This window comes from Mus caroli, unplaced genomic scaffold (genome assembly GCF_978045245.1).
Source record: "Mus caroli unplaced genomic scaffold, Mus_caroli_1 scaffold_15, whole genome shotgun sequence".
Taxonomy (NCBI): Eukaryota; Metazoa; Chordata; class Mammalia; order Rodentia; family Muridae; genus Mus; species Mus caroli.
This window is the reverse complement of record NW_028227270.1, coordinates 71,885,837-71,900,652: the sequence shown is the minus strand read 5'-3', so window position 1 is coordinate 71,900,652 and position 14,816 is coordinate 71,885,837. Positions and strand designations below refer to the sequence as shown.

At 51.2% G+C, this 14,816-nt stretch overlaps 1 protein-coding gene across 2 annotated transcripts; it reads right to left on the bottom strand.

Moving 5' to 3' along the window:
* Nucleotides 1-330: 330 nt before the first annotated feature.
* Card19 (caspase recruitment domain family member 19) lies at nucleotides 331-13,290 on the bottom strand. Of its 2 annotated transcripts, XM_021180426.1 has the most exons (6): nucleotides 13,195-13,290; nucleotides 5,499-5,641; nucleotides 2,588-2,741; nucleotides 1,310-1,369; nucleotides 1,099-1,170; nucleotides 331-616 (listed from the first exon to the last, which is right to left on the bottom strand). In XM_021180426.1, exons 1-6 carry the CDS (start codon nucleotides 13,199-13,201, stop codon nucleotides 501-503), a joined length of 552 nt encoding a protein of 183 aa, XP_021036085.1. In that variant the 5' UTR covers nucleotides 13,202-13,290; the 3' UTR covers nucleotides 331-500. The 2 variants fall into 2 exon arrangements, with proteins under 2 accessions (XP_021036085.1, XP_021036086.1); XM_021180427.1 differs by lacking the exon at nucleotides 1,310-1,369.
* Nucleotides 13,291-14,816: the final 1,526 nt, after the last annotated feature.

The window sequence follows — 14,816 nt, the reverse complement described above, 5'->3', positions numbered from 1 at the left end:
TTCTGTCTAGATGCCCTCCCACCTGGGCAGGGTGGCCCTTGTGGGTCAATGACAAGGACTGTGTTTCTTACCATGCTGCACACAGCTGAGGCCCAGTCCCCAACCACGCCCAGCCCATCTGTGATAGCCCTGATCCCATTTCCACACTTGATACTAGCTAGGATCTGGGTTCAAGGGCTCACTCCACTAGGACTTTACTTTCCAGAGCGTGGTGGCCCAACAGAGTATAGAGGAGCTGAGACTTGGTGATGGGACAGTGACCACCAGCTAGAAGGCAGGGACCCAGGCAGACTGACAGACACCCCAAGGAGAAGACATGCGACAGGCAGGTGCAGCTGGAATATTTAATATTAAGCACCTTGCAGAGTGAAGGTGATGTGTCCTCATAGAAATTATAAATAATGAAAAATAAGTATTTAGAAAAAGAAGTACAGGCCCCACAGTGGGCAGCCATGGGATTCTTTGGTTAAGCAGCAGGTAAGGCCTGGGGTCTGGGTTCATCAGAGTCCTCCGAGGTCATCTGCCAGGAAAGCCAGCAGGTAGCGGCTGACATGCCGGTCAATGATGACGGGTGAGAAGGCAAGGACGCGCCGGGTTCCGGGCAGCACTTTGGGGTCTGGAAGATAAGGGGAGGAGTGGCAATCCATGGGGCAGCCATGAAGGGGGCTTTGTCCTAGATGCCTCTGGACTGAAGTGGGTGGGGGTGGTGGGGGAGGGGTGGGGAGCTGTGACCTTGGATTGAAGCAGGTAGGGAGTGGGGGAGCTCTGACCTCAGAGCCCATAAGCCCTGGGTGATCCTCAGGCCTTCAGTATACAAGCCACACCGTCCTATCCCCAGAGGCCTTCCCAGATGGCAAACTCAGCCATCATAGAACAGGGGAGTTAGAGGTGGCAAGGCTGGCTGCAAGCTTCAGGCTTCAGTGGAGTTGGGCTTGTAAGGGCTGTGATACCACAGGTCTGGAGATCAAGTCTCATCAGGAGAGATAACCCCAAGATGGCAAACAAGGCAGGGCTGACTCTCAACTCTGCTGGCTGTGCACTATGCTGATAAGCTGTCACTCTCTGGTCCCCATCATTTGCTTAGGGGCTTGCACTCACCTGGTGGGCAGCAGTAGAGGAGGAGGGCCAGGCCCGCTGCCAGGCCCAGGCCTGCCAGGAAGCTCATGGGTCCTGGGGAGAAAGGAGTGTGAGTGGCCTGGACCAGTGGGTGAGTACTACAGGGGGCTTGTCCCCCAATAGAAAGCCCTTGGGATACAGACAGAGCCCTGAGGGAAAAGGGAAAAAGAAAGGAGGTGGCGGGGGGCGTTACCCCTGTCACTCAGCTCACGGCTCTCGATGCCCCAGTCCAGCTCTCTGCAATCTGAGTTTTCTGGAAACAAAATTACAGAGCGTGGTTAGTAGAGGGTTGAGCTGAGAATTGGGTTGTTCCCAGGGAAACCCAAGGCAGTCTCTGACTCCTGAAGGTGCTGGGCTCACTCGTGGCCACTGCACTGGGTGCCATGGGCAGGACCAGTTGATGGTAGAGTGAGGTCAGCTCTTCAGAGGACAGTGCATAGATTTGGATTTCGTTTGGTCCAGTTCCTATGAGTCCAGTTCCTATGACATCACAGGTATGGAGTAGGCCAGTGAGTCTTGCTTGCCATAAGTCATCAAAGGCAGGACAAATATCCACTATCAAGAACTTTCCCCTAGATGTCCCCATGGGGTTAGCAGGATATGATGTGCCACACGGGCTCCAGGGCACCTAGGAACCCTAAAAGGTTCCAGTAGGGATGTGGCTTGGCCCCAGCAGGGTTCTAAAGAACCCAGTGAAATGCTTTCAGTGGAGGGGAGAGGGAGAGCCTATTCACTCTGTCCTTCAGTGTCCTGTGGGGTCTGGGGAAGATTCCTTGGGATCAGAGACCCCGGCCTAGAGTCCCAGCTGAGCTCATGGGCAGAGTCACCTCATTTTTGTCTGGTGCAGCAGCACCTCTTTCCAGTTTCCCAAGCAGAGAACCTTGAATTGAGCCACCACACCAGCTCTACTTAAATCCAGGTTCCCAGCAGCTCCAGTGACCCCCCAAACCTTTGGGGCCTACATATCACCTAGGGCTCAGAGATCACAATCTCTCTTACCTACCTACCATCCACATCTATACCCAAAGATGCTCTACAAAATCCCCACATGGACAGACTGGAGGATACAAAAGGCAGATGGACTTGGGGTCTGCTGTGGGCTTGGTCACGCTTCGCTGAGATGGCCAAGGAGCACGGGGATGTAAGAATAAAGTTGCTATGAACTTCGAAATGAAGACACAGCCACAGCACACAACGGGAGACAGACTGGATACGTGGGACGGTGGCTTCTATGTGAAAGCTGGCATGGGGAGGAGAGCGTCAGAGAGGGAGGAGGACAGAGGGAGAGGCAGGCCGATATGCCAGCCTGTGCTATTCTCCCTGGGCAATCTCCAAGGGGGGACAGAGAAGGGAGGAGATGCCCAGCCTGGGCATCTGAGGCACTGAGGGCCTCCACGCTGCCAACAGTTGACCTGGTGCCGTCCTTGGTAAGTGTGGAACGCTGTAGGTAGGGATAAGGGGCAGGACTTACGAGGAGAGTAGCGGCTGGGCAGGTGGCTGTGCAGGGGCTGGGCATGGATGTACAGAGCTCGGTAAAATTCCTGACAGTGCCGTTCCCCACGCTGCTGTAGGTGGCTCAGGAGGTCACAGAGCCGTACGCGCAGGGATGCCTTGGGGTTCCGGAACTGGGGGCAGAAGAAAGGGTAGGCTGGCGGGGACAGCTGTGAGGCAGAGCGCTCAGGACCCCCAGCTTCAGAGCCACAGACCTCAGAACCCTCCCAACCCCTCATACCACCCATTGATATATGCCCAACACTGCAGCAGTCAGTTGCAGGCTAAGTCTTGGCTAATACTGTGTCTCCAGGGCAACGGGCTGGGAGAGGTCACGGAGAAAGCAGGGTGTGGGGGACATCACCCTAAATAATGAGACTCAATGTGGTTTCTCCCCATGTGGCCTCAGTGAATCACTGCAACCCTCTGGGAGTCAGTTCTTGTAAAGGGGAAACAATCCCACGTGGTGGGGTTGTTACAGAGCACGGATGACGGCGTACGTGACAGTTGCTATTATTTCTCAGATCGTAGGGACGTGAGTCTAGTATTTCAAAGGCCAACTGAGACAAGAACACTTTCTTCTGATATGGTTGTGAAGGTCAGTGGGCAGACCACTTGGCACCAAGCCCAGAACCAGAAGGCTGTGGTCTGGTGCTGCCCCCTGGTGGTGACAGCTGAAAACTGACCACCGATAACAGAAGCCTGCCTGGCCTGTGAGAAGGGACTTCCCCACTTTTGTGTAGGAGCCTCTGCCGCTTATGTGCCACAATGAGATGAATTTGAGCCTGTCACTTTTTAAAACCACTGTGTGGCTCACACTGTAAGTGTCTGAGTTGTCCAGCCCAACTCTGCCTGGTTTGAGACAACCTCCTAGAAAGGGAGACTCTGGTGTTTACCAGAAGGGATAGCCCCTAAAGGGCTAGTGGGTCTCTGGCATTCACTGTCCTATTCGGTTCCTCCAGTCTTGGTAAGATGCCAGGGGTATGTACTGAAACTTGTGTGGGGGCAGGCCTAAATTTCATCCCTTGTCCCCAAACCTAGGGCTTCTCAGGGTCCCCTTTTCGGGCTTGGAGAGCCAAGGTAGGATTAGCCCTGTGACACAAAGCCCAGGGACTGCATCTGAAATGCCATCTCTGGCAGAACCATTTTGGTGTCTGTAGCTGTGACACCTGAGGCCTTGGTTGCCCCCTCTGTAAAATGGGGTGATGACTTCAGCTGTTTGTAGGGCTGTAGGTGAGAACTGGGAATGGTCCAGAAAGAATGTGCTTGGCAGGTGGCACCTGGCTCAGGTGGGCCCAGTCTCTGAGCCAAGTGGAATAGCATGCTGTGTCACAGATAAGGTCCTGAAGCTCTCAGTGGGACTAGCCTCCCTCAAGCTTGGCTGTGGGTGGGGTCAGCCTCCACTGCCCACCTAATATAGGCTGGGCCTCTTGGCCTTACAAACACAAGGAAGATCGAGTGTGCGTGTGTTGGGGAGAGGGTAGTGGGTGCTTGCCTGTGTGGGTACATGCAGAGGTCAAAGGCTGTGTAAGGATGCTTTCTTCAATGGCTCTATACCTTACTTTTTTAAGTTAGAGTCTCTCACTGAACCCGGAGTTCACCATTTTGGCTAAACTGTTTGTCTAGCAAACCCCGGGGCTCTGCCTGTCTCTGTCTGCTAGGGTTACAGGTTCAGGGATGCAAACTCAAGTCCTCGTATTCACAGAAATCATTTTACCAACTGAACCGCATGCCCAGCTCCAGGTCCAGACTTGTGATCCGTCCTTCCTCGGTTCCCTCCTATTCTTATGTTGTTGTGTGTTGTCATGTGTGATGGCTAATTTTATATCAACTTGACACAGGCTAGAGTCATCTGAGAGGAAGGGACCCCAACTGAGAAAATGCCTCTTAGATTAGGCTGTAGGCAGACCTGTAGGGCACTGACAGGGGAGGGCCCAGGCCACTGTGGGTGGTGCCAGCCCCGGGCTGGTGGTCCTGGGTTCTGTAAGAAAGCAGACTGACAGAATGGAGAGAAGGCTCAGTGGTTAAGAGTACTGACTGCTTGTCCAAAGGTCCTGAGTTCAAATCCCACCAACCACATGGTGGCTCACAACCATCCATAATGAGATCTGATGCCCTCTTCTGTTGTGTGTAAAGACAGCTACAGTGTACTTACATATAATAATAAATAAATCTTTGGAAAAAAAAAGCCGGCAGTGGTGGTGCATGACTTTAATCCCAGCACTTGGGAGGCAGAAGCAGGCAGATTTCTGAGTTTGAGGCCAGCCTGATCTACAGAGTGAGTTCCAGGACAGCCAGGGCTACACAGAGAAACCCTGTCTCGAAAAACAAGAAAAAGAAAGAAAAGAAAAAAAGAAAGAAAGGAAGGAAGGAAGGAAGGAAGGAAGGAAGGAAGGAAGGAAGGAAGAAGAAGAAAGAAAGAAAGAAAGAAAGAAAGAAAGAAAGAAAGAAAGAAAGAAAGAAAGAAAGAAAGAAAGAAAGAAAGCAAGCAAGCAAGCAGACTGAGCAGTCATGATGAGAAAGCCAGTAAGCAGCACCCTCCCTGGCCTCTGCATCAGCTCCTGCCTCCAGATTCCTGCCTTGTTTGAGTTCCTGTCCTGACTTCCTTCAGTGATAGGCTAAGGATATGGAAACATATGCTAAATAAAACCTTCTCTCCTCAAATTGCTTTTGGTCGTGGTGTTTTATCGCAGCAGCAGAAACCCTAACTAAGACACTGTGTATCACCTCCTGAAACCTTCTCACAACTCTGGAAGGGACAGCTACCACAAGGACATCTGAGACCGAGGCATAAAGATCTGATGATCTGAGACCACATGGACTGGCCCCAGCCCAGGTGTGACTCCCGCAAGCTCCCAAGGCGTCCCCTGGTCCCGCTCACCCCGCAGCACCTTTTCAGCCTCCTTGTTGGTAAGGATCTGTGGGTAGTAACGGTTCAGCTGGAGGATGATCCTGTCCACTTGTTGCTCGCTCAGGCGACCCTGTCCTGTCAGGAAAGGAGTGTCCTGTACCAGCCGGTCACAGTAGGTCTGATCTGGAACACATGTGGACAGCATGAGGTGAGACAGCACAGCCTCGAGAGGGACCAAAGATGGCACCCTTGGTGCTGACCACGGGAAGCCCACACCCACTGGAAGGGCAGCAGTCTCTCTGGAGGATGCATCTATAATTTTCATGTTAACTACAAAGAAGATATCTATAGAATATACACAAAATCAATAAGAGAATCAAAATGTTACCACAAAAAAAATACAAAGGATATCAGTAAAGGTAGAAATGAGGGTTGAAAAAGCTAAAAGACCCACAAAACACAAATAGTAGAGATAAATCTTCCATTATCAACAATTACTTTAAATGTAAATAGATTGAACTCTTTAATCAAAGGGCAAAGATTAGCAGAATGGCCTTAAACACTGACAAGACGGTCATTATAGAGCTAAACACACAAGTCAGTTGAAAGTGAAAGGAATTGAAGACATTCCACATGGGAAAGTCCTACTTTTGACATTCAACATGGGAAGTTGTCATCTCCAAACATTAGGTTAAAAAACAACCTCATAATGCTATAAGCAAGTTTCTGATTTTTGTATTGGGATATAGTAACAGCTGTCTGGAGACACAAGTGGCCCCCAGCCACAGGTGGCCCCCAGGTGTCAGGTTGGACACACTTGATTGTAAACAGAAACCAAAACAGAGTGGGCGTGGCTGTATTACTACTAAACAAAATAGACTTTAAGTCAAAACTGGTACAAGAGATCAAAAAAGCCCAGCATATGTTAATAAAAGGTTAGCTCCTCAGGAATATATAACACTTATAAACATACATGCACCAAGTTTCAGAGCCCCAAATATGAGGAGATATTGGTGGAACCGAAGGGAGAAACAGACAGCTCTATCATATTTAGAGATGTTAATATATAACTTTAAACATCAGTTAACCAGATAAGAGCAATAACGAAGACTTACAATCCTGTTAGCAGTACCTAAAAGTCACACAACAAAACAAACTACCCAGTAATACAAAAGCCACACTTTCCCCAAGTGCACACCGCACTTACTCTAGATCACAGAACAAGCAGGTCCCGGGCCACACAGTAAGTCCTCACCCACCCATCTCAAAGTTTTTAACCCAGAAATGCTCCTGTCCAAAGGAAGAAAAGGGACAAAAGAAATGGAGCAGAGACTGAAGGAAGGGTCATCCGGGGACTGCCCCACCTGGGGATCCATCCTGTCTACAGACACCAAACCCTGCACTGTTGCTGTGGTCAAGAGGTGCTTGCTGATAGGAACCTGTTGTGGTTGCTCCTTGGGAGATCCGGCCAGCAACCGACCAATGCAGATGTGGATGCTTGGAGCCAACCATCTGACTGAGCTCAGAGGCCCCCTTGGGGAGCTGGCAGAAGGACTGGAGGAGCAGAGGGGGGTTTCAAGCCCATAGGAAGAACAACATCAGCTGGCCGGACCACCCAGTGCTCCTAGAGACCAGACCACCAACCAAAGAGTGTACAGGGAGGGATCCAGGACTCCAGAAACATATGTAGCAGAGGATGCCCTTGCCTGTTAACAATGGGAGGGGAGGCCCTTGGTCCTGTGGATGTTTGATGCCCCAGTGTAGGGGGATGCTGGAGCCGTGGGGTGGGAGAGGATGGGTGGGTGAGGAGGCACCCTCATAGAGGCAAACGGGAGGGGGGAAAGGGTGGATGTGGGATGGGGCGGTTTGTGGAGGAGTAACCAGGAAGTGGGATATCATTTGAGATGTAAATGAATGAAATGATTAATAATAATAATAAAATAAGTCCTTGTATATTTAAAAGCATTTAAATCAAATGCTGTTTTCTGATCATGTGACATGAAGTGAGCGATCAATACCAGAGTTCACAAAGCTGTGGGAATTCAATTACTAATAGGTCGGAATGAAACCACAAAATAAATTGAAAACAACATTGGGACAAATAAGAAACAAACTCAGCAAACCTAAGGGACAGCAATTGTGCCTCCGAGAGGGAGAGACACCAGCCATAAATGCGTGCATTTCAAATGAGAGAGCTTGGGCCAAGCGTGGCACATGCTTCAGTCTTACCACTCTGGAGACAGAAAGAGAGAGATTGCTATGGGTTTGAGGCCACCTTAATCTAGAGAGACTCTAAGCTAGCTGGAGTTGCCTAGTGGTGCATAGTGAAACCTTATCTTAAAAAAAAAAAAAAAAAAGCCTAGCATTACACCTCAGCCAAATTGTAAGGGAAGGAGGGAGAACACTAGAAAAGCCAAACACAAAGCTAACGGGAGAAGAGAATAGCACCAACTACACTGGGGAGAATCAGGTTTGTAAAAGAGAAAGAGCAACAAAACCAAAGTTTATTCATTGAAAAGGTCAACAGAGTTTAGCTAGACTGGCAAAAATGGCTCAAACTGCTAACATCAGAGACGACAGAGAGTGGCCAGGTATGGTGAAGGACATCTGTAGTTTTGGCATTACAGAATGTTGAGGCAGGAGGATTATGAGTTCAAGGCCAGTCTAGGCTAAATAATGTGAGACCAAAAAAACACAACAACAACAACAAACAAGACAAAACAAGACAAGCAAACAAGAAGCCAGGAAGAAGATGGCTCCGCTGGGCTTGGAGCTATACACAGATGTGGGGACCAGAGTTTAATTCTTCAGAACCCAGAACCTCAGAATTGTTGGCGTTTACCTGTAATTCCAGCACCGAGGAGGCTAACACAGGCAGATCCCCAGAGCTCACTAGACAGGGAGGCTAGCTGAACTGGTGAACTCTAGGACCCTGCCTCAAAAGTGAAGCTGGAGACTAAAGAATGCCCAGCAGCTCCTGGGCCATCTAGCCTGGCATACATAATAGTGAGCAACAGAAGAGAGACGAACTCAAACAAGGTAGAAGGTGAGGACTGACTCAGATTGTCCTCTGACTTACACACACATGCGTGCACACACATGCACACATACACATGCCCACACACATATATACACACATACACATGCACACACACACATATATACACAGACACACACACACATCACATCACAAGATGTGGGGGAGAAAGATGAGCTAGGCTGAGACAGAAGGACCTCCAACTTCAAGGCCTGCTTAGGAAATTTAGTGAGGCTCTATGTCAAAATAAAATAAAAAATTTAAAGATATGATTCAGTGGTAGAGCGCTTGTGCTCTACCACGCACAAGGTCCTCAGTTCAGTCCTCAGCACTGCAAGGGATAAATAAACTAGCAACATGGAATGATGTGGAGGATCCTTAAGCACACTTTGCTCAGAGAAAGAGCTTGTCTGAGGAGGCCCCAGACCTTATGGCTCCAATTACACCAGGCTGCAGAAAAGGCACTACCGAGGAGACAATGAAATCAGAGGTTGCCAGGAATGAGGAGGGAGGGAGAGAGGGAGGGATAAGCAGGCCACCGGGGAGTGTTAGGCAGTGGAACTATTCTGTATGATGGCATACACTATTTGTCAAAGCCCACGGAATGTCCAACACAAGCAGGGAACACTAGGGTTCTGGGCTTCAGCTAATGATAATAAGTGGATCTGAGGGAGGGGAGGTGAGTCCATTTCCTCAATCTTCAGTCCCCAAAATAAAGCCCAGAGCCAGGCAGTGAATGCCTGCACTCCTAGTTACTGGAGAAGCCGAGGCAGCCTGGACAACAAAGAAAGACTTTGACTCAAATAAATGAGACAAATAAGTCTATTAAGAAAACGTATTTGGAAAACTCCATTGTTGATGTTTGTGGGAAAAGCGGGGCAGGAGGAGGGAGTCACAGAAAGCAGGGCTGAGCTGAGAAGGAGCCCAATAGGATCTTCCTGAGTCACAGAAACATCTGGATGCAGCCTAACTAATGCTTACACATCTGTAGACCTCTGTGTGTGTGTGTGTGTGTCTGTCTGTCTTTGTGTGTGTATATTTGTCTGTCTGTCTGTCTCTCTGTGTGTGTATTTGTCTGTCTGTCTCTGTGTGTATCTGTCTGTCTGTTTCTCTCTCTGTGAATATATTAAACCATTCTTTAAAAGCAAGTGCAGGGACTGGAGGGACGGCTCAGTGGTTAAGAGCATGTGCTGCTCATGGGGAGAACATGGTCTACAGCTCCAGTTCCAGGGTATCTGATGGCTTCTTCTGACCTTCTTGGCACCAGACACACACATGGTACACATACACGCAAGTGTGCAAAATACTCATAGGCAGAAAAATAAATCTAAACCCAAGTGCTTCTGTTTAAATTAGACCTCTATAAAGTTGATTGGGTTTTGTTTGTTTGTTTGGTTGGTTGGTTTTGGTTTTTTGAGACAGGGTTTCTCTGTATAGCCCTGGCTGTCCTGGAACTCACTTTGTAGACCAGGCTGTCATCGAACACAGAAATCTGCCTGCCTCTGCCTCCCGAGTGCTGGGATTAAAGGTAGATTGGGTTTTTACAAACAGGGTCAGTCACCATGCCAGACCTGTCCCTGCCTTCATCCCAGGGTATGGAATCAACAGGCTACCTCTCACATCTCTGCTCCCCTGCAACTTCCTCCTGACTGGTCTGACTTCTGACTCCTGCAGCATCCCACCTTTGAAGGTGGCTTTGTGAGGTCCTGCCCAACCCAGGTGGGCATGGCCTATCAACATGCCTAGCCTATGGTAAGAACTTGGGGTGTCCTCCAGGAGTTCATGGTGTGACAGTGGGAGCTGCATTCATCAAAGACCCCATCCTTGGCCCAGGAAGCTACTCTCAAGAGAATAAGGATAGGGCTGTCCTGGTTGAAAGCCATTGCTCCCTCAAGGTCCACACTCTGGCTCTTTGGCTATTCCATCCCTATCCGAGGCCATCCGCACCTCCTCACCTTGGCAGCTGGGGACTTGGAATACTGGCCCAGCCCCCTGAGAGTGTGTTTAGGAGACAGACTTACCAACAGCCCAGGGATACCCAGTGACTTGCCACATTGCCAGGTGCTCCAGTGCCTGCAGCATCATATTGAAGAGTTCACTGAGCTAACTCACAGAACAGTCCACAGGGCAGACATTTTGTGGTTCTATTTATACCTACCTAAACCTCCATCCTCCCACCGGCTCTGCAACTGCCCCACTTTCAGAGAGGAAAATGAAGGCACACTAAGGTTATAAGCCTGCCATCAGCCTGGAGGTAATGGCCACACTGGGGCTGCCAGTTGACATTCTCCTTCTGTCATTTACATATGAATCACCGTGAATTCTGGGGTCTGCTCTCTTCCAGGCAGGAGCAGGCCAAGGCTTTCTCACTCCACATCGTGCCAGGGTGTACAAGGTTGCACACACAGTAGGCATTCACTGAAGAATTCTAGAATGAGTGGGCTCCAGTCCAAGGTCCAAAGGCAAGGCGAGATCTGCTGGTGGATAGAGGCCAATGCCTCATAGCGGCCTCCTCCTACCCTGAGTGCCACTAGCCAAGATGGACCTCTGCTGCCCACAAGCCATGAGTCACAGGAGCCCTGAGTCACCTGCCTTGGGTGGCCCAGCCCAGGGCTAAGCCAGCAGCAGCTTTAGGGCAGTGTACTTCCTGTGCTTCCGGTGGCTTTTATAAGCTGTTCATGCAACCACATAGAGGCAGCCACTGGGTATAATGGAGACTCCGGCAAGGCTCTGCCTGGATACCAGGCTCCGGTAAACAAGGCCAGGAATGCCTTTACTAGATAAAGAAAGAGATCATTCTGTGCAGAATCCATGAGCCTTTGCCTATAACTTCCCTCCCTGCCAGCTCGTACCAGAAACGTGGCTCTGTCACTTCATCTTCAACTTCGGCAGCTCAGACTAAAGTCCTCACTCTGGCATTTGGGACGCTGAAGCAGCTGGTCCCACCTGCCCTTACTCTACTCCCAGGGTCCCAGAGCCTTCTGTCTGTAGCTCACTAGAGCCAGGATCCATGCAGCAGACTGGGAAGATGTGGTTGATTTATGCCCAGTTTATTTAGCCCCCTTCCAAGAATTCACAATTCTCCTGGGGTCCAGAACTTGAGCATCGACTCCCCTCTGAACCACTCCCAGAAGTTCTTGTCATAGTACTTGGTTTGGCTTAGATCACTCATTCCATACTATACTACCTATTCTGTGAAGACACAACTCTCAGTATCTATAACCACCAAACACACACACACACACACACACACACACACACACACACTCACACTCACACTCAGAGGCAGCAAAGACTAATGTGTATGGCAGACCCTCAGCTGGTGTATCAGGGCACTGAGCCAAGAATGAACAAGGGCTCTGTCGCCCCAGGGCTGCCCATCCAACCTTCTCAGGCTTCTGCTTTTCAGTCTCCATCTCCCACTAGAAAAAGGTGGGATGCTTAGAAGTGTCAAAACGCCAGCAAGTAGACTGCAGAGAGGAAAGCGTATTATTGCCACAATCAAGGCCTGCCGGTGTCCTTCCAGCTAAAAGTCCTCCACCCCTACAACTGCCTGTTCTCCTGGAGGTGGGATGTCTCATTTTCCATGTCTCTGCAAGGGGCCCTTGGAGGCCAGCACAGGCGAGATCTGTCCCACACATCCTGATGAACTTACTGGAGGATCTGGGAAACCAGAGGCTGAGGCCAAGGCTCCCATTCTGCTCCTACCACTGACCAGCAGGGTGGTCTGGGGGCACTTACCCAACCTGAGATTTTATCTTCCCATTCCTACACAGACATGATAATATTCCTTCTGCCCCCAAATGGCTACTCTGAACAAGAGTGTATATTAGGGGGTCTACACATAATGCTCAGAAATTGCAGCCCCAAACAAGAAGGACCTGGAAGATGGGGTCTCCTCTAACCTGTTCTAGAAGTCACCAGGTTGCAACCTGTGAGATCTTATTTTTGTGCATGACCAACGCTGACTCCAGTTTAGAGACCCCTGGGATTTCTGGGGTTACTTCAACTCTCTGGGCTATCCCAGGTGAACTGTGCCATATGAAGTACAAGAGACTCTCAGAAAAAAAGTGCATCTGGTAGCTATCACGTTCCCTAGGCTCTATGGTAGCAGGGGTCCCTCGCTGACTCATCCTCTCATCGGATCTTTTACCAAGAGAACTTAGCACAGCAATGTCACTGTGTCCCTCTGGGATCAGGAATAAAGTGGGTGAGTCCCCAGAGCAAAAGGGTTGGGCTGGGGCAACCAAGCCATCCTGGAGAAGAGGGATCCAGTTGTTGGGTCCGAATTCTCTAGACCCATCTAGAGCGGGAAACACGGGCGTCTCCCTGGTACTACAAGCTACCCAGGTTTGCAGCGCCGGTCCCGCCTCCAAGGGGGTTGTGTGCAAGCGGCGCTCTAAAGTCTCAGCAGACTGGCGATGAGCACCATTTCCCTCTCTCAGATCCATTCCGTCCCGGGACACCGCCCCGCTCCGCAGGCGCAGCCCGTGCAGTGCACCGGGTGAGCGCTCACCTGCTGCTCTGCCTCCTCGACCCGCGACGGCCCCCCACTCCGCACCCGAGACCCCTGGCGCCCCTGGCCCGCCGCGCAGAGCCCGGGACACCCCGCCGCCGCGCGCCTCTTACGCCCGCGTCGCCGGCGCCAGCTGACGCCAAGGTCACTCGGCTCCCGTCGCCCTCCTGGACCCGCGCCCACCTGTCATGGCGGAGGACACGGCGCCGCCCCGTCGTCCTCGGCTGTCCGTCGCCCGGCGCGAGGGCTCCGGTGACCGCCGCCCGCAGGCCTGGCCCTAAGCCCCGCCTCTTCCCTATAGGTCCCGCCCAGCGACGACATCTTAGTCCCAAGCCCCTCCCTCCGATTACCCACGCCCCTTTTTGTACTTCGCACTGGGACGCGTCAGCAGTGGGGCAGCCCGGGCTCTAAACAACTTCCCTAACTCTATACTACGCGCAGCAGAGAGCCCGGCCCCTGAGGAGCTTCGCCTGTAGCGACGCCGGGAGTCCCGCTCCAGCCAGCATAAGTGACCTAGCGGAGAAACTCAGTACCCAAGTCCTTGTCTGGACCAGAGAACTCAAGCCACGTCCCGGCTCAAGGCTCGCCCCATTCACAGCCTCACCAATAGCTACCCGGGTCGGCGTCCCTTCGCCTATGCCCTGTCCCTCCTCCCGGTCTTGTGCCTGCTGTTTGCGGAGGTTAGGAGGTTGTCGTGAACTTCTCAGTTCAATTTTCTGCAGCTACGCTCTGGCCACCCCACTCCCATCTCCTGGATGAAGAAACCGAGTCTTAAAAGAGATGAGAATTACCCAAGGTCACATGAGGTCAAGTCTGGCATAAAAGGCTGGTGGAAGTTCATTGGCAACCAGGGACCGAACGGAAGTCGACATGGCCTCGACCGGACAGTGATGAATTGAGACTTAACAGAGAACTTAGTGGGTCCTCGTTCTACCAAGTCCCCCATTTACACAGAAGACAAATGGCTGGCATTGCCGCCTAGTTAAGGAAGTCATGTAGTCTGACGGAGCCTCAATTTTCCTAATAATGTGTGGCCTCAGGCGATAAATCTTTCTGCCTCCCAACTTGTTTCCCTTCTGTTGTACATAGGCCTGGCCCTTCAAGCTCTGGTACCCACCACAGGAAGGCCCCAAGCCCAGGCCCAGCTAGGAAATGGAAATCTGTGAGGGTCGGGGAGGCAGGACCCTCACAGCCAGCAATGGCAGCAGGCACCAGATTTTGCTTCTCAGCTGGTGCGGCTAGTCTGGAGCTGTAACTTGAGATATTGGAACCAGACCAGGACCAAGACCAGGAATGGAGACCCCAGGTCTGGATGCACTTCCCGGAGAGTCCAGGAACCCCCTGGGTCCCTGAGCCCTCCGTGTCTGTCTCCATCCTCCCCAGTGCTGCAACCTCTCATCTTGGGAGTGAGAGGCTCGAAAGGAATCTGGAGATTGACTTACAAGGTCACTTAGAGCTCCAAACTCTTGGACCCAGTGGTAGTGATCAATACATTCCCGCCCCTTGCTAAACACTGCAGAAAGCAAGGTTTGCTCAGGTTTCCCACCGGCCAGGCAAATGCAGAGTCAGCAGGCAGCTGTCCTCAGCACCAGTCTATGCCTGCAGAGGGGACAGACAGCATGGACAGACTTTGTTCCAGAGCAGGGGATAGGTAGTATGTACCTGACCTACATGTGCGCCTGGGCCAGTCTGGGCTAGATCCAAGGGCTACATCTTGCAGGAACCCTGCACAGACCCCACTGGGACCATTCTGAAGGGCCCCAATTATTGCACACCCATCACTGTGTTCTAGCAGTGGGGTGAGA